Source organism: Atta colombica, unplaced genomic scaffold (assembly GCF_001594045.1).
Source record: "Atta colombica isolate Treedump-2 unplaced genomic scaffold, Acol1.0 scaffold27, whole genome shotgun sequence".
Classification (NCBI taxonomy): Eukaryota; Metazoa; Arthropoda; class Insecta; order Hymenoptera; family Formicidae; genus Atta; species Atta colombica.
The window spans coordinates 1,589,989-1,609,348 of record NW_017259370.1 but is presented as its reverse complement, the minus strand read 5'-3'; the positions used below and the strand labels follow the sequence as shown (position 1 = coordinate 1,609,348).

General features: G+C 29.5%; 1 protein-coding gene across 6 annotated transcripts in view; it reads left to right on the top strand.

The window, feature by feature from the left end:
- Positions 1-19,360, top strand: part of LOC108689561 (kinesin-like protein KIF13B) — a 40,235-nt gene that overhangs the window by 3,145 nt on the left and 17,730 nt on the right. For all 6 annotated transcript variants that reach the window (XM_018196382.1, XM_018196386.1, XM_018196384.1 and 3 more), the window contains exon 2: positions 3,540-3,627. In XM_018196382.1, coding sequence (XP_018051871.1) covers positions 3,540-3,627 — 88 coding nt within the window. The remainder of the gene's footprint in view (positions 1-3,539; positions 3,628-19,360) is intronic.

Sequence of the window (19,360 nt, the reverse complement as noted above, 5' to 3'; positions counted from 1 at the left end):
TATATATATATATATAGTTCTCTCAAACATGAAAAAATTACACTATAAATTATGATAATTTCAAATTAATGTACTAAAATATCAAGATATAAATGATAAACATTTTTATTTAGTAAATGCAATCGCAATTATAATAAATTAATTATTTTCTTAAATTCGTTTATTATTTATGTGGTAATAATAACTAAAAAAATATGTTAAGATAAAATTAAAGATTTCCAAGCAGCGTGTGTGATTGTTATTAATAGCACAATTGACTGATATTTGCGTGGAAAACAACTATAAATATATACTCGTATAATTATAATACGATATTGGACCGATGAGAGTAAATCTATTAAGAGAAATCTCATTTTTCTTGGTTAAAGCAGAAATATTTAAGCATTTTAATACTTAAATATTCCGGTGTGAATTTATATATACATTCAATTCTGCAAATCGTGCTTCGATGTCTTTTTAATTTTCAAACGCGATCATGAATAGAATTGGTAATATCACATAATAAATTGACATAATAAATTGACAAGCAATTTAATAATATTGAAGCTAATGAGCGTCTTAGAAGAATATTAATAATTTGACGTTAATAAAAAATTTAATATGTGATATTACTCTGAAAAATATCCTAAATTTAAATAAATATTTATTTGAATAGTACGAATACTGAAATTTACTTACAGTAAAAAAATATTTATTTAATTTATTTAATAAAAAGAAGAAATGATTAAATTAATTTTTTATACCAAATAAATTTCTTTATACTTCACAAATATTTATTATTAATTGGCATATTTAAATAAATGAATTATTAAAATTTAGTATTTTTTTCTTTATACTATTCTAGTTTTATTCATGATTGCGTTTCCAGATTGAAAAGAATTTCGGCGCGCAGTTTGCAGAAGATGTTGTGTTTTTGCAGAGGAAGTGTATAAATTCACACTTCCGCTTTGACCGAAAAATAGAATTTCTCTTACTCATAAATATATAGTTGTTCCAAAAAATGACGATAAATTACAGTTAAATTATGGCAATTGCAATTATTTTTTTCTTTCAGGATACATATAACTTTTACTTTTACGTTGAAAATAATAGTGATGTTGAAAGCCATTGGCATAATACACGAGAAATATAAGTATGTAATTGATTTTTAGAAAGTCGAACATGTGCATTGTACTTTCGATTTTTTGAGTGATTTTAACGATACGAGGTGTAATTACAGATAATAATTTATGAACGATATTTAAAGATAGACTTTCGTACAAGTATGTAAAATCTAACAATAAGAATACATTGGACTTGGATGGCATTGCACTCTATTACCGCATATCATTTCTTAAAACGTTCGATGTACTTGTTACAACATGGTGTAACGCTCTACGTGACTTCGCTCGAGCATACAAAGAAGCCATTTACTTTCTACCTAGTTTTATGAGTCATCATCACTTCTTTCTTAATCGTAGATTTACCGTCCCGGTCATTTCCCTGCCTTTAACTGGCTTTAATGATTTCATATTATCAAGATAATGCAAAGGTTACGCGAGAACGTAATTCGAATAATATTGCCCTCATTCTTGGCCCTATTCGTCCTTCGAAGTCACTCTATATCATATAAATGATTTATTTCGTCAAAGATAGTAGTGCAACGATACAAAATGGCGAGCGCAAGAAATTCATTGGAGAAAGTGCACAGAGAGAAACGGTCTCTTGAGTAAACTGACCCGATTAAACTATTTCGATGAGAAATAGGAGAATAATGACGCTCTTATTTTTATATTCCAGTTATAAATTTTCATTTTACAATAAATTTTAAAATAAATATAGATAATACTGTGTAGACCAAAATTGAGCAGAATTAAAAGAATTATGTGATATTCTTTATATTCATTTTTTTATCGTTAAATAATCAGGCGAGAAAAATATATTCATCGTAACTAACTATGTATTATTAAAAATAAGAACGACACATAAAGTTTCTATAGTTGAAATGAATGCGAAAAGTTCTTCGTAAAGATTGTTTTTATATCTGTGCACACAAAAGTCTAGTCATATAAATAAAAAGCAAATTCTCGCTAAAAGATCATCGCTCGATTTTTTGAATTTTACGATTTTTACACTTTTCTTTTTTTGGTCATATCGAGTTTATGTCTTTGTGTCTATTAGTTGCATATTTAATGCCTGTCGACTTGGATCGATTTTGCGAATTCTCAAACTTTTGTTTATCTTATATTTTAGTTGTGTTTATCTTATAGTACTATCGAGAAAAAGATCTGCTTTTAAAATTTCTTCGAATACTGAGTTTAAGATACACAATATATTTTTAATATTTTCTTTTTATAAGAACAGAAAAGAACAATTTTGAAAGAAATAAACCTTAATCATGTTTTGTATTTCTATCTTAATAAGAAATCGTGCAACTAAATTAATTTATTGTTAGTTTTATTTATGATAGAAAAAAAGTAATGGAGTTTTGATATATTAAAAAAAATATATTAAAAAAATATAAATTTTAATAGATATTTGAATAGTTCTGAATAAATATTTACTAAATGTAAACATATGTTTATTTCGTACAAAAAACATTAATTTGATTTAATTAACTTTTTTTATTGAGTAAATATTTAGTTACTATAAGTAAATATTTACTTAATAAAAGAAATGTATTAAAATTTTTTTCAGTGTAGATGGAAATTGTATAAACGCTATCAAAGTGGTGAACTCATCTAATTCTATTAAATTGTATCAAAGGTCGATTATATCTGCTATATTTTTGCTCTTTTCTTCTTTTTGATATAAAAGATATCATAAAGATAATTGATACCATCCTATTAATTTCTCCTTAATTTTTATTTCATACTTAATTTTTAAACCATCAACGCCTTCTTCAAAACATACATTTTCGTGCCTTTTCACATTGAATATCAAATTATCCGAATTTGGTGCAACATATAATCATGCTTTATAATAGCGTAAGCTTATCTTATTACTAAAACTTGATAACTATTGAGTGATCGTCTTATTACGCTATCTTATTGCGCTTACGTATGCGACGACACGTTCTACAGTTGATCAAAAGTCGCGTAAAGTTCTTGCTGCGTTGTCGCATTTAATAAAACTTTACTCAAATTTCATCAAATTTTTTAACAATGAGAAAGACATAATTATGTAAATATAGGATATTCGCATTGAGAAAAATGTCTGATTGAAAATGAACGAACCAGAAGATTCTGATTATATCAATCAAGAACTTCGTTCAACTAAAATTTTAATATATTATATTTAACCAGAAAATTCTGATTCATCCATTTTTAATCAAAATTTCAATTAATTTAATCAGACATTTTTTTTCGCTACGTGTTTCGCGATTGATTTTTTGCGTAATATTTAAATAATTAACAATCGATATGCCTATATTATTTGAATACGCAATAACAATAAAAAGAATGTGAAGTAATATACTTGATTTGATCTAACATGGATGGAGAGATAACACAATAACCTGAATCATTTTTATCCCGATTAATTTTTTTTTCTCATTACAGAGCTGGAACTCTGTACACAATGTGTCGTCGAGATGACGGAGCAGCAAACCATCTTGCAACATCCTACCACAATGGACAAGATCGATCGGTGAGTAATTTTCGATGTTTCCATTTACTTGCACTGTTCATGTTTTCAGGACGTATGAAGACAGACTGCAACATAAAATTATCTACAAAATTTGATTTCTATATATGATACTTTATCTCTGACAGATAAGAGCGGATGCATTGAAGCAACAAAATACGATAATATTTTGAAGAAAGAGTTGGAAAAAGGACTTTTCATATTGTCATTCTAAAGCATTAAAACCACGGACTATAATTGATAACGTTGAAAGCGTGTTTGCGCCGGATAATTAAAGTACATATTCTTATCATATTTTAGATAAAATTGTCGTCTCCACAGTGATTGGGTACGACGGTTTCAACGATATGGCATAAAATTAAAAATATGAATTACGCTGTGGCAGTTTTATTAGATGTTTTCATTTCACTCATAAGGTAAACACATCAGTTAGTGGACATGATTCGATTACTGGATAAAATGATAATTTTAAATATTAAATTTTTAATGATATGTAACGATTCTAAATAAATTCGTCTTATTAAATTTTTATGAACAACGAATTTATTTAGAGTTATTAGTCGTATCTATCATTAATAACTTAATAGTAAGAAGTTTTCAATGATTTTATCCACTAATTGGATGATATCCACTAATTATCTATTGGTACATTTATCTACTGTTAAACCTGTAGTGTCAAATTTTACCTAATTTAAGTCACTGCTCCTACTAAATATATTACTATTTTATACTAATAAGATAGTTAAATTTGACACTATATAATGTCAAATTTAATCATTGTTTTAGTAAAAATAACGATATATTTAGCAGCAGTGGCTTAAATTAGATTAAATTTAACATTATAAATTTAATAGTGTTATATCTTACGTCATGATATTCGGGTAAATTTGGATCAATGCATACATTAAGATTATGAATATATCAACATACACATATGTAACGGAGATTGTCTGCATATTCGATATTTGCATGTACGTTGGTTCGTTTGATACTACGTTATCTTCGGATACAGAAGTGTACTGAACTTGGCGCGTACGTAGGGTGGACGAACGAAAGATCGAAATTCAAATCGAATTTCATCTATTTTTCACGTTATTTCGTGTTGGTACAGTCGCGACATTTTTACGAGTACGTTACACGATCGATGAAATGTCACGCTATTTTTACAACACGATGACTCGTGATGGCGATAGCGATATCGTCTTATGTAGGGAAAACTCGCGGCTTTTAGTCTTTATACGCGGATTTTTATTCTTGCTCTGCAGGTGATGTAATAGCATTATATGCGCGAATTACGCACATGCTGTTGAATCGATGAAAGGTCGCGGCGTATATATCTATGATGTATGTACGCAGATGATTTTAATCGCGCGGGAGTATCGATAAGATTCCATTTAGTTTACATAGGTATGGGACGATCTGATCAACTCTAAGATTCTTCAGTCTTTTCACATAATATAAAGATTCGTTCAAATATTGAGAATAAATATTGAGAATTGTAATTGATATAAGCATTCTTGAATTTTTTCAAATTTTTTGGCCATATAGTTTTCTTTAAATAATTTTTTTTAGTAGCTTAAATTCATATGAGAAGAAGGATTTTAAGTAATTTAATTGTAAACAAAGTATAAGCATTTTGAAAAGTTATATAGACGGTAAAAGAATACAGCTTAAAGAATATTTTAGAATTAAAAAAAATAAAGTTTTATTTTTAATCATTTTCGTACCATTTTCATATAAGAATATAAAATATTCATTCTCTTTAAATATGATGCTACATCAGTGAAACATCATTTATATCAGAATTATCAATATCTAAATTAAATTTAAATAATTACTATAAATAATTTTTCTCTTTAATATTTTCTACATAAATGTTTCATTTTTTTTACGAAAAAAATATTTTTCAATAAATTATTTCACTGCTTAAATTTTATTTATTATTTATTCTTTAGAAGATGGCGATAGTATTTTGTATCCTTTATGTTCTCGTATGAAGATAAGAAAAGTCACATGATTCCTCTCTATTTTTTTAAACTTCTTAACTTAATCGGCTGATTAAATTTTCAGAACTGCCAACTGCAAAACTAAAAATATCCTGATTTTATGACAGCTGTGAAGAATGATGTAATGTGGCATTCCTTTTTCTTTTTTTTTTTTTTTTAATTAAAATGATTAATTTTAAATAGCTAAATAAAATCTTTAATACTCAAAAATATAAGCAGTAAGACGTAAGTTGTAAGCGAATTGGCCAATCACAATAGAGAACGTAAGACAATAATGTTACGTTCTTTATTATAATTGGTCGATCCAGAATTAGACGCAAATCAACTTTTTGAATTGCTGCTACTGTTTATTGTCTTACGTCTCTACCGTGTTTGGTCAATTTGCTTACTACTTACATTTTATTATCTTACATTTTTTTGTTCCATAATCTTAACGTTTTCCTTTATACAAACTTTGGCAGTAATATCTTGACAATGCGAAGCGATCACGACTGTTGTCATTTTCGAGTACGCAACTTTTGAAACGACATTTAATCGACAATACTCTAAATAAATTTTATTTCTTTTTAATTTTAATTCAAATTATACTTGATTTTTTATGAAATATGTTTACCTTAAATTTATAGTATTAAATTTAAGCCATTTCTGCTCCTACTCACTATTATTTTATACTAAAACGATGGTTAAATTTGACACTATAATAGTCAAATTGTTTTAAGTATAAAATAACGATATATTGAGTAGGAGCAGTGACGACTTAAATTAGGTTAAATTTGATATTATAGATTTAATAGTGTAGCAAATGGTTTATTTAATTGCAATAGATTTACTCGTTTAACGATTTTTCACGTTACGAGTGTCCTCGGTTTATATGCAAATTATCGAGTTATCGTCACGCATATCACGACGCATGCAACAGAGTATCATCTAGTTTACTAGGTCTTATTAAAAACGATTCGTTATGAGTGATTGCTCCCGTATGATTATACCGGTATAATTATCGACATGAAAGAGTGCGCGCGCATAATTTACTAACACATGCGATAAGACCATCGTATTGTATTTCGTAGACCCAACGAAAAAGTGACTCTATTATGAATAATCATATAACTACAAAAGTAACAATAAAAGATACCATAAAGTAAAAAATAAAGTGTTATATGATTCTATAAATAATCATATAACTACATGTTATATATATATAACTCATATTACTTTTTTTATAAAATGAAATTAAGGAGCGATTCTGTAACTTTTAATGACAGTCGTTAATGGTTTGCTTATGTTGATTTTGTAAGGAACTATTTATATGCAATTTTTATGTTTTAAGGAGTACGCAGAAGAGCTTTATATTTATAAGAATAACGCAAATGACCGCAACGTTTGACTTAATTGTATCATGTTAAAGAATTACTAAGCGCTTATTGGACGATGGACCAATTATATAAAAAAATAAAAATTAACAAATAAGGGCGCGGATCAGATTTCCACTTCAATACTCTCTAGGTATCAAGTTATCCTTGTTTAACATTCGATGAGCAATAAGGATAAAGTGACACCTGAGTAGCATTTGGAAATCTGAACATAGTCTAGGAAAACGCGGAGAGAAAGTAGCCAATAAGAAAATGTGGTTGGTATGCTTTGAAATAAAAGCAATGTGCTCTTATAAACGTACTCTTATAAATATAGAGCTTTAATAAGTACGCAACCATGACTCTGAAAGATGGGAAAATCAGAAAAAAATGTTCTCAACATTTCCCAACGTTTTTTTACAGTGTTATATCTCTTAACATACAGCTTATCATGTTGCTAATATTAATCGCATATAATTGCATTATAATGTTATTTCTGAAATAAATCTTTCACAGTAAGGCGAATATCGTGTTATTTAAATAAATTCTTAAGCACGCGAACGACGTCAGATTTTGCGTTTACTCTCGGATGTGTAATTTCTTATCAGCGAGTCATCTTGTGTATCTGTTGCATCCTTCATTACTGAAAGAACGACATTGGCTTTTCCGCGATGGTATCATCTTCTCCCTCGTTTCTCGCATTAATGTGTGTACGTATGATTCTCGTGGAACTGACAATTCTTGTCGAATAGATTCTAATGAATTTTACGATGCGTTTCAATTTTTTAAATTTATTTTATCTTCAATTAAATTTATTATATCTTCAGTTATCACGATATGAGAATATTATCGAAATGAGTCATCGATAACATACCTATATCTATTTTTTTTCAGCTTTAAATAAATGTTAATTTCAATGCCTGTTAATTTCAATACTAACTTTACATATTTTTATAAGGTTGTGTCGTTTAATTGACTTAATCATTAGTGAATCTTCATTTTTTGAATGATTATGAAAGAAATAATCATCTATACTACATCAAAAAATTAAAGGATTATGCTTATTCTGCTTTCCAAAAATAGACAATTTTTAAAAGAATGTAATTTTGTAAAAAATAATGAGATGATTAAAAAACATTTAAAGCTTGATGTCTTTACTTTTCAGATCGGTAATTTAGATAACGATGTGGCTGTTTTTTTACAGAACTACTACATAGAGATAAATAGAGATTCGTCAAATCTCAAAATTTTTTAAAGCTTTGCAAAGTTTCATGGCGTGAAAAACTGCACACAAAAACAGTTTTCGAAAAAGTGAATCTTTAATTTGTACTTATTGAGCATTGTACGATTATTTTTATCGAGTTATTCAACAGATAAAAACTATCTTTTTGACTGTTCACAGAAGAAGTAGCGCTCGATATTTTTTAAAAAATGAATAGAAAAGTCTAAATTTTTCTCTTTAAGTCACTATTATTTTTTGATATAAAAGAAACGTAAATTCTGCTTAAATGAAGTGCTAAAAATAAAATTAAACGATTGATACATTACTGTTTAGTTGATATATTTTGGCAAGAAAAATGCTGTGATTTTAACGTAATTTATATCTTTCGTGTTAGAAGCAATGACTTTGGGCCAACAACATTCATTTGATTCTATCGCAACAGACCTGTCGCGCATTGTGTGGAAGTTACATTTACGCGGTTGGATTTACGCTTCTGTATGTGCTAAATGGTGTGTGTGTGTGTGTGTGTGTGTGTGTGTGTGTGTGTGTGTGTGTGTGTGTATGTGTGTATAGTAAGTGCACTTTAAAAAGAAAATTTATCCCTTATTTCTATTCTTTTTCTAAAGATACAGAGCATTACTTAGTACTGTGAGCAGTCAAAGTAAAAAGGATGCTTTTTGCTAGGTTGAAAAATGTTGAAAAACTTACTTAATGAAAAAAATCGTATAACGTTCAATGAGTAAAATTAAGGATAAAGATTTACTCTTTTGAAAGCAAACTGTTTTTATATACGATTTTGAATTCACGCCATGAAAATTTCATTTGAATCCGTATAGCTCCATAAAAAATCAGATCGTTAAACGATTAAACTACTGATTTGAGCTTTGATATATTTTTAAATCATCTCTTATAATTATTTTTAAACAAAGTTATAACGTAACACAGTTACGTTCTATTGAATATTACTTATTTTTGAAAGGGCAGAATAGGTGATCCCTTAATTTTTTGGCATAGTTATTCTCTATGTTAAAAGCTATACGATTCTATGCAATATCAAAATTTATATTCTTAACTTTTCGTGTTCTGTCATGCACCTATGCGACTATATATTAGGATAGGACGTGTATGCGATAATGGCCGTACTCTACCAATAACATCGCCTTTATTGCTCCGCGACAGAGACTCTCGGGAGTCATAAAATGTCCTCCAGAATCACAGACTTTGAGACATGTCTACAATTCGTTCACATAGCTGGAAGTCCTTGCAATAAACACGCATGGATTCGTGCCAACGATTTTTGATGCTTCCATCTGTCTTGGTTCTTCTTGCGAGCTATCTTGGGCATTTGCCCTTGTTCATAGTGATCGTTAACCTCTTTGAATTTACGAATTCTTTCTCTCTATTCATTGCATTTTACGTGTACATTCTAAGCGTTTCTTAATTAAATTAAATTAAATTAATTTCCTAATTTATCTTTGATCTCAAGCATCGAAAACAGATTCACGAGTTTATTAACAAAATTTTTTATACCAAAGAATCGTTGAAAAAGGAAGCGTACTATTTTGCGCAAGTGTTTGTTAATTTCTGAATATCCATCATCCCGATCATTTCGAGTGATAATCAGAGAGAGATAACTCATTAACGTGTCGAGAGAGACAAGAGGTTGTATACGGCGTGAGACAGGATCGATCAGTTTCCATCCAGAAAGCCGAGGACAGGCTCGTGCCAGACATTTGAGAGAAGAGCGAGTTTGCGTCACGCATGTAACACGTGTCAAGCACTCCGAAATAGCGAGAGAGAGAGAGAGAGAGAGAGAGAGAGAGAGAGAGAGAGAGAGAGATTATAATAAATATAATGATGATAAATTGTTATTCATTTAAGTTCTCTAGGAAAAGAAATTTCTCTTAAGCGCTGAGTCTTACAAAACACAATAAGATACAACTATTTTAACATATAACTACAAAAATAACGTAGAAAACAAAATAAAATAAAGCAGTGCTTTGACATAAGTATAAAATAAAATAAAAATGACAACAAAGGAAGAAAAGAAAGAGGGAAAGAGGAGGAGGAGATTGAAAAGTAGAGCAAGTTCTTGATGTAATAGTTGAAAGAGTAGTAGTATATCTTGACATGCTTGTGCAACTTCCTTATCATTTTCCTCTTTTGCCTTTTCCGTATTCTTCTATCATCCTCTTGATTTCATCCATATATCTGCCTGCGTTCTTATTTATCTTTATTTCTTATTCTTTCCAACGATTTAAATTTTCTATTTTACTGATAGAAGTGTCAAATACGGAGTAGTGAAGTCATCGTACATTCGCAATGTCTCACTTATACATATAAATGGGTCATTTGAGCGACATTAAAGATTTCTTTGCCAACGTCAGTGTGCATGAACAATGGAATCACTATCGCACGAAGGTCTTCGCCTCGTCTTTCGTCCTTGCGTATCTATCCATCTGGAACTTATTAAACACCTGCTTTTATATGCGGGATTATAGCCTAAGAACGCTCCAACTTCGCTATTTCGAAGTTATATAGATGTAGACTCTATGCATAAAATTAATGTGTAAACGTGATGTTTCGACATAAAAGGAAATATTAACGATGCAAAATAGCGCGAAAATGATAGAAATTACTAGGAATAAATCTAATGTACTTCAATTTTTTATTATGACACACAATTCATACGTACATACTGACAATGATTTTAATGTTACAAACTTGTTATATTTTTTATTTTTTTGCTTTACTAATTATTCGGTATTACACATTTTGTTTTCTTTGTAGAGTTTTTGAAAAATACAAATTCGAATATACTAATTAAAAGTTACGGGGGGAGGGGAGGGGATGATATCTTTTAATTATCATGAATAATACATTAAGGCGAGAAAGAAATATATCAGTATTCATTATTGATATATTCATTGATTAAGATAAATTAAAGCTTTAGATCGCAAAATCGGTAATATAACATCTCTTTATTTTTTAGAGAGTTTTTAGGAATTTTTTTTAGAAAAAAAGGATAAATATTTTTAAAAATAATCTTTTGTGTTTTGTTTATTATTCTTTGAAGATAAGTTTACTATTTTTTTTTTAAATAAAAATATAAATTGTTCATCAAATCTTCCAGTAGAGAAACTGAAATGTAATTAAAACATAAAACTGAACTGTCATCTTATATAATCAGAATATTTGCAGTTATTGTCAGAACTAAAATTATATAATTATATAATTATATAATTATATAATGGTAACTCATTAATTCTTTTTATTTTTTGGAGAAAACATAAACTTGAAAACATAAAAAAAGAAGTAGAAATCGAACTTTCGTTTTTATAAACAGATGCCATTTATTCATTAGGCGAAATGAATAATTCTAATTTCAACAATAGCCACAAATGTTATGATTAAAATAACATTCCATTTTTTTATTTCAGTTTACTGAGAAATCCAGAATTATGAACACGGAGAACAATTTTTGGTTAAATCGGTTAAATGAATATTTGATTAAATCTAGTAGATTTAACCAAATATTTATTTAAAATTTAGAATTTTGGTAGATTTAAAAAATTTAGTAGACTTAAACCTATTCTATAATTGCGTAAGAATAATTGTAAGTGATTGTAGTAAAAATTCATCAATCACAGCCGAATAGAGAAGAATACGAAAAGAATATTCGATTATGATTACAACTACAATTGATTTCACTTACAATTACTATAATGTTTACGCAATTATAGAATAGCCAGAATTTTGAATCGTTCATTTCCTATCAGAATTCCAGTTGGTTCAACCAAATATTTTTCTCCGTGCAGATAAATTGGAATACATAGTGTACATGATACATAAAAATCAAATAGCTCTATTAATTATTTATATTTTTTATGGTAAAAAATAGCAAATTATATTCAAATAAATTATATTCAAATAAATAGAAGACAAAAAGTAATTTTGAATTTTAAAAAATTCATAAAAATCTAAAAAAAAATGGCACGAGAAAGAGAATTCTTTTAATATATATTTAATATATCCTTTTAATATATTTAATATATAATACAATATCCTATATGTCAGTTTTTCTAATTTTTCTAATTTTTCGGTTTTTAAAAAATTATTTTTAAAATAATTTATAGCACCTTTCAAGAGGCAATATCGCGCAACTAATAATTATCTCGCATATATTACAATTGCATGATACATTTAGTCTTTTGCTGTACTTGTTTGAAAACATGATATTCGTGATAGATGCATTATTTTGTTACGCGCTCTTCTTCTGTTGTCTTTTCTCTATTTTCTCTTGAAGAAAACAACTTGAAAAATTGACGAGTGACGCACGCCCTGCATCTCATGCGTGACCAGTCATGTTGCGCTAAACGCTAAATAATAATCGATTTAAATGAAACGAAACACAGAAATTGTACCGTGCACGAATAATAATGTCGATTAAGTATACCAGCTTGATGCTTGATTTTATTCGATTCTCGAATCCCGTTATCAGACATTCACAAACGTGTCCACGCCATATACTTATTGTTAGATACATGTTGCGAATGGTACAGTGTCGAACGTGTGCCCGTTGTTACAGTAAATAATGGTCAAAATATTCAAATGATACTAGGCTAAAATCAGCTTTTCTCCGTTGACTTGTACAATTGTCAAAGCTTTCGTTAGATACGAAAGGCACTTCTATCATGCTTAAGGGGATGCTGGAGTTATGTGAAACGCGCATTTCGTACTTTTCCATTTTCTTCGTTTCCTTACACAGAATTCTTCTCCAGAAGAAAAACCGCTGTGAAACTACAAATCTATGTAAAACCTCAAAATAAATCAATTTCTTGTTATTACATAGATAATTTCTTCACATGATATAAATGATTCCAAAATATGTATCCAAACAAAAAGTTTTCCCATACCGAAAAAGCGATTTTTCTAAAGAATTTAAAAATTTGACAAGTTACAGATCTGAAAATAATATTGTTGGACAATCAAAATAATTTTTCTCAGGAATCTCAAGCATGATGAGCAATACTGCAAAATGTTTTGATATTCTAGCAATTAATCTCGTCATACTACTTAATTGTTTTAATGGTCCATCAAAATTATTTTTCAGATCTGTATCTAATTAAATTTTTAAATTCTTCAGCAAAATTGCTCTTTCAGTACACATTTGAATAATGTATAAAAATATAATCTTCAAATTATAATTTCGAAGCCTACAAGAAAAGTAAGTGAAAAAGTATGATCTAAGTGTACATAATCCAGCATTCATGTAATATAGAGGATGTAGCAAAAAATGTATGTAATATTTTATTTGGAATTAAGAATCCGTTTTATCAACATCCATCAAATTGAGTCATCACTCTAGCATCCCCTTAAATGCCAATGCAATTTTCTGGAAATTCAAACCTAATGGAATTAAGGAACTTGATTTCTAGTGGCAGTAAAGATTCGACGTTGCACGATCAAACTCAGTAGGAATATAGGTCAGGAAATCTGTATACGTCACCTTGGTTGTTGCGCAACGGGTTGTCGACCACGCAGGTGTGTTCGAGGATGCGTACTAATTATCACGAGCAAAAACTGGGAAATGTTACACGCTTTTCATTAGCTCGGTCACGCTCGATCTACTTTCGTAATCAATGTGACTAGTCAATAAGACTAATTGTAAACCAAAAGAGATACGACCTCATCTAGTTTTACAAGGCTTTGCTAGTTCGATTACGGCTTTTATGCCGTATAGTGGCATAATTGAAATCGATTTACATTGACATAGGCATTTAATACAAAACAGAATGATTACCAAATCATTCATTCATCGTACATTGGAAATGTCCGTGGTATGTAAATCAATTTGATATAAAAGTCATTGTTCGATATAAATCGATGTAATGTATATTTTAAGACATTGTTGCAACCCTGATTATATCAGATCAAGAGTAAATATCGCAATGCAGTATTAACAGATAATAGTTGCAAATGCAGTTTCAAGAAGCGTTTCAAGCGTTTTACTAAGTTATTTTCGTTTCTCCGGTACATAAAGCGAGGAAGTCTTTCTGCTTGGGAAACGGCTGAATAACTTGACGCTGAATGCGTCCCCATCCCCCATTCCCATCTCATCCAGTGTCGACTGTGCCTGGGCGTCGAGGTAACTCGCACCACTCGCGGTGGGTAATGATCGCGGTTGAATTTGCTAACAAAGGATGGCACGAGTCTTTTGTATGAATCCCATCCAGATGATCCACATCTTCATTTTTAATTTTTATTGTCTTTTTTCGCGCCCGATTTTTTTTAGGTCTTTCTCTTTATTTCATCGCCATGTCATACGCTATTCGTGAAAAGAAATATACTTCAGCGAATATTAAATTAACAGCGATTCGCGACACCCGATACACGGAAGTAAAAAGATAATGTACGCGCGTATCGTTTTACAGCATTGAGAGAAATATTGATATAAATACATAGTCAAAATTCTAAATTTTTGGAAGTGAAATTTTATTTCCGAAGAGTGAAATTACCCTAGTCTGGTAAGAGTGAAATTTTCACTCTTAGAGAAGAATCATTTTTCAAGAGTGAAAAATCTCACTCCAAACGAGAGTTTCAATTTTCAATCTCTGCGAAAAGTGAATAATTTCACTTTCCGAAAGCATAGAGATTGAAGATAAATGTTAAGATTAGTCCTCCTACATCTAATCTTAACGAAATTAGGCTCATTTGACATGTTTTTGCACAAAAAACGTATGAATATGATAAAGAAAAACGTTACTTTGCCTCGCAAAGCGAGATATTAATCATTAAAGTTGATCTTTTAGAAAATTCACTCCTTGAAGGAGTGAAATTCACTCTTGCTGGACTATCACTTTTCTTGAAATGAAATTTCATTACCAAAAATTTAGAGTGAATGTTTTGTTACTAACGCAAAAATTATTTGTTGGTATACGTGATCAATTAAAACGTCGATATTAATTTTTTTAATATTTGGCTTATCTGCCAATATATTTCGCTATTTTAACAAAATTGTCCTTTGATGACAATAATCAGCTATTTGTGAATAATTATCTTTTTTTATTATCATTACTGTAACTTTTTTCTCAATGAGATTGAAAATTATAGGGGAGACCATGGCTCGTTTATATAGCTTTCATAATTTCCGTCATTAGACATTTTAAATAATTAATTATTATGTATTAATATGTATTAATATGATGGAGAGAACTTTTCTCTATATTTTCATGCCAAGAATAGTTCTGTATAATAATTCTGTATAATTTCTTTGTAAATGAAATACGAACGTGTGCATTGTAGTCCATTTGCTCCGATATAGGTGGAATAAATTGATATCATGTAAGTTGCATGTATAATAAACTTTAATTAATTAATGAAAATATAATAGAAATAAAAAACAAATAATAGATATGTACTTCTTAGTAAAGATTAAATCTTTTAAAATTATCTTGTAATTATTAAATAGCAAAATGTTATTACAGAAAAAATAAATTATTTTAATTCTAGCTTATTTTAATATAGAAATATAAAAAAATATAAAAATATTTTGTCAAAGTTAATCAGAGTTGTAACTGAATGTTCACATGCGTGGTACAATAATACGTCACTTAGATTTACTTTTTCAAGCCGAAGAACTTTAATACGAAATTATGAAACGCTAAAAAATTAACTTACCTTCTCTTGAATCAGATTTTTCTATTTTTTTTTATTGTAATACTTGTTTGATTTAAATTTATAAAACTAGGAAAAAGTATCTTTAAAAAAAGAATATTTTATGATAACACTTTTTTCCCATTGTTTCTTTATAGATACATAAAAACGAAACCAATTTGTGGTAACAAATCCTGATCTCCCTTATTTTTTAACAACTGAACAATTGTGTAGAATTTCTTCTCGAGATTTATCGCAAATAAGGGAGAAAGAGATCATGTCGTATTTCAAATTAAATATCTCGTACGAGATAACGCAAATTTTATTGTATTTATCTTTTGTAAACAATCGATATCTGTCTATGGTAATTTTTTATAACAATATTTTTATAACAATATTGTAAAGATAGAATGTTTAATTAGACTTCTTTCTTTGTTTAATTCCAGTTCCATAAATTGCGTTCTTCATTTTAATATAAAGAGAATAATAATAGTGCGACCTTATCTTTATTACATAAAGAATAATTAAGAAGATATTATCAACGTATTTTCTCTTATGCCATTTTCTCATTTGCCCTCGCATCTAATGCAATTCTGCTACCTCAATATATCTTTAACATCTACGCGATTGTATTTACAAAATATAGTAGAAGAAGAACGTTCGAGATTTACAACCCAGATCTACTTTGCAGTGATATGGGTGCAATGAGGTATTTTATTTCGTTCTACCCTCATTCCGCGAGCGATTCACGTCTACTGTATAACAAAAAGGACCGTATTATTAAGAGAAAGCTAAATTTAAAATCAGCCGCATATTCGCAAGACTAGAGAAGACTTTCAAGATTTCTAGATCGACAATCCATATAGTTTAAAGATGTTATCAAGTATATGTATAGTCTCTGCAATTGTGACTGGAATTGAAAATTTATATTTTCCGCATAAAAATGAATGTTATATGAAACAGTTTATATTCATATTTAACAATACAATTTTATAATTTAAATGGAAATTTTTCATTTTATCTTATTATTAAAAAAAAAACACGTCTTTATTAAAAATATAATAATTTTTAATGGAAGTTCTAAATTGTCCTCAAATTTTTTGTATTATTTTTAAATACGGATTCAGAAACGTGTAATTTTTTTCATTTTATTGATGTAATATTACATTCTTCATTAATTCTAAATTGTTTTGCAATTCTGAATGTCAGTAAACGTCTTCGATTTTCTGATTTTTAGTTCGGTATTGTATGGTAATTTGATATAATAATAAATTCTAAAACTATTAGAGTCAATAGATCATATAGATCATATAGAATCATATAGATGATACAAATTATTCCGAGTATTCCACAAATTATTCCATACATAATTTCACAATTGACAAGATTTATTATTGATCTATAATTTTCGTGAATTTATGGTTTTCACGAATCTTAGATGCTTTCCAGCAAGTTAGACACAGTTAGACACAGTAAATCATTATTGTTATTTGCCTATGTTAAACAAGGATGAAACGATTCACTATTACACAATGTCTGATTGTATCCTTGCTGAGAAGCAGTCTTAGGCTCGATTTCACAATATATGGTTACCTAAAAATTAAAAGTAATTAAGAAGTTCATGAATGAATTTCATCGATGAATCTGTTGGTAATCTTTAATCTTTAAAATAATCATATGTTATGAAAACGGATCTTAGTTTGATAAGAACCAATTATAATTGAGGATCGAATTGCGCTGTAGTCAAATGTAGAGTCATTATTTTCACGTTGTCTATTGATGCGCAATAATGCATTTGTCCTCGTTTTTGCATTGTTCAGAAATGTACAATAACCTGATTGTGAATGGATGTGTACGCTCACTCTACTATACTTTGCCCGTAATACTTGGGCACTGCGTAGAGTCGGAATATTGTCATCTATCGATCGCGCTGTTGAGTGAAAATGGAGCTAAATACGATCGATCAAAGTCAAAGTCTCTGACTGTAGCCCGCACGTGTGCGCTGTTATAGGTGACTCTTGGTTTACTCCTTTGACATTTTTTCCAAACGTAACTGTCTGTGATCTGCTTTTCGTCCTTCTTTATTATTAAGATTCAATCGGCTCGAGATATATTCAAAGCGGAATTCTACCGAGAAAACCGCGTCTGATTATACCAATTATGCAGTAGAAAAAAAACAAGGCGAGTTTATTTGGCTGGAAAAGGTTGCTTGTGAGATTTTTCAAAATATCAATATAATAATAACAATACGTTAAAGGAAAAGTGACGATCGTTTCATTTTTTTCTATTTAAGCCACTCGAGAATCAAAAGGATCGCTGATTTCTTCATTATATGTAGATTTGTTCATGTTGTTCGAAATTCACAAAAATTCTTGCATTTAAAAAAGAGATAAATATTTATACATTCGAACGTCAAAGAGAGAGAATACGAAGATGCTGAGTGCAAAGAGTACAAGGAACATAAATCTTATTCCATGCAGCATACTAATGTCAAATCAACATCCTATCAGAAACGTTGAATTGCAATATTATGAGTATTAATCAAATTCATCGCGAAATGTAAGTTCAATGTTGAAAAGAATATTCACTTCAACATTTAACATTGTAACGTCTCAGCAACGTTCTGTATTGTATGAGAATGTTGTTTCAACGTTGTAGCAATCAGTGTAGAAAACTCAATACAGATTCAACATTGAAAATCATACACATTTCAATATTCAACATTGCAACAACTCAGCAACGTTCTTTCAATGTTCTGTATTGTAAGGAGCATGTAAGAATGGATAATAAATTTCACGTGACAAGTACACGCGTACATCAACGGTGGGATTTGCATGTAGAACAAGCAGCCCTTCCAACATGCTGTAGTCGTATTCTCATGATTTTAACGTGGTTGTATGTGGTGCTTTCCAGCAAGCGACATAGTGTGACACAATGATCATGTCCTCTTTGTTTAACATTAGCAAACAGGATGTAACAGCAACAAGGATGTAATGTGATTCATTGTGTTACACTGTGTCTCTTGCTTTGCTGAAAAGCACTCATAGTATGGCAAGATAAAAGACACACTTTCGCGTGTTGTAGAATTTTTGATGGAAGTGATTTAAAAAAAATTAATTAAATGGCTACTCACATGGGTCGTAGTCCATGCTTGGATCGTTTTGATTTTCAATCAAAGGATCAAGCTATCAAGTCATAAAGCCCGTTTCGCATGTCGAAGGTCACCTGAAAACTTGGGGCGCTCATGTGGACGTAATCTCGAAAGGGCAATTCGTTGTCACGCGATGGTCAGTTGGCTTTTTCTTTTCTCGATCGAGCGGTCGACTACTGCAAGTCTACCGCGCAGTTCACCATCTTTCGCATTAAGGTTGATAGTATTACATCGTACCGTGATCTGCTGTGTCTAAAAAGCGAAAGTGTTGAATGAAATCACTTAGATACACAAGTAATTATAAGCGATTCACTTTTGCTTTCGTAATTTAATTATATTGTTTGTTATA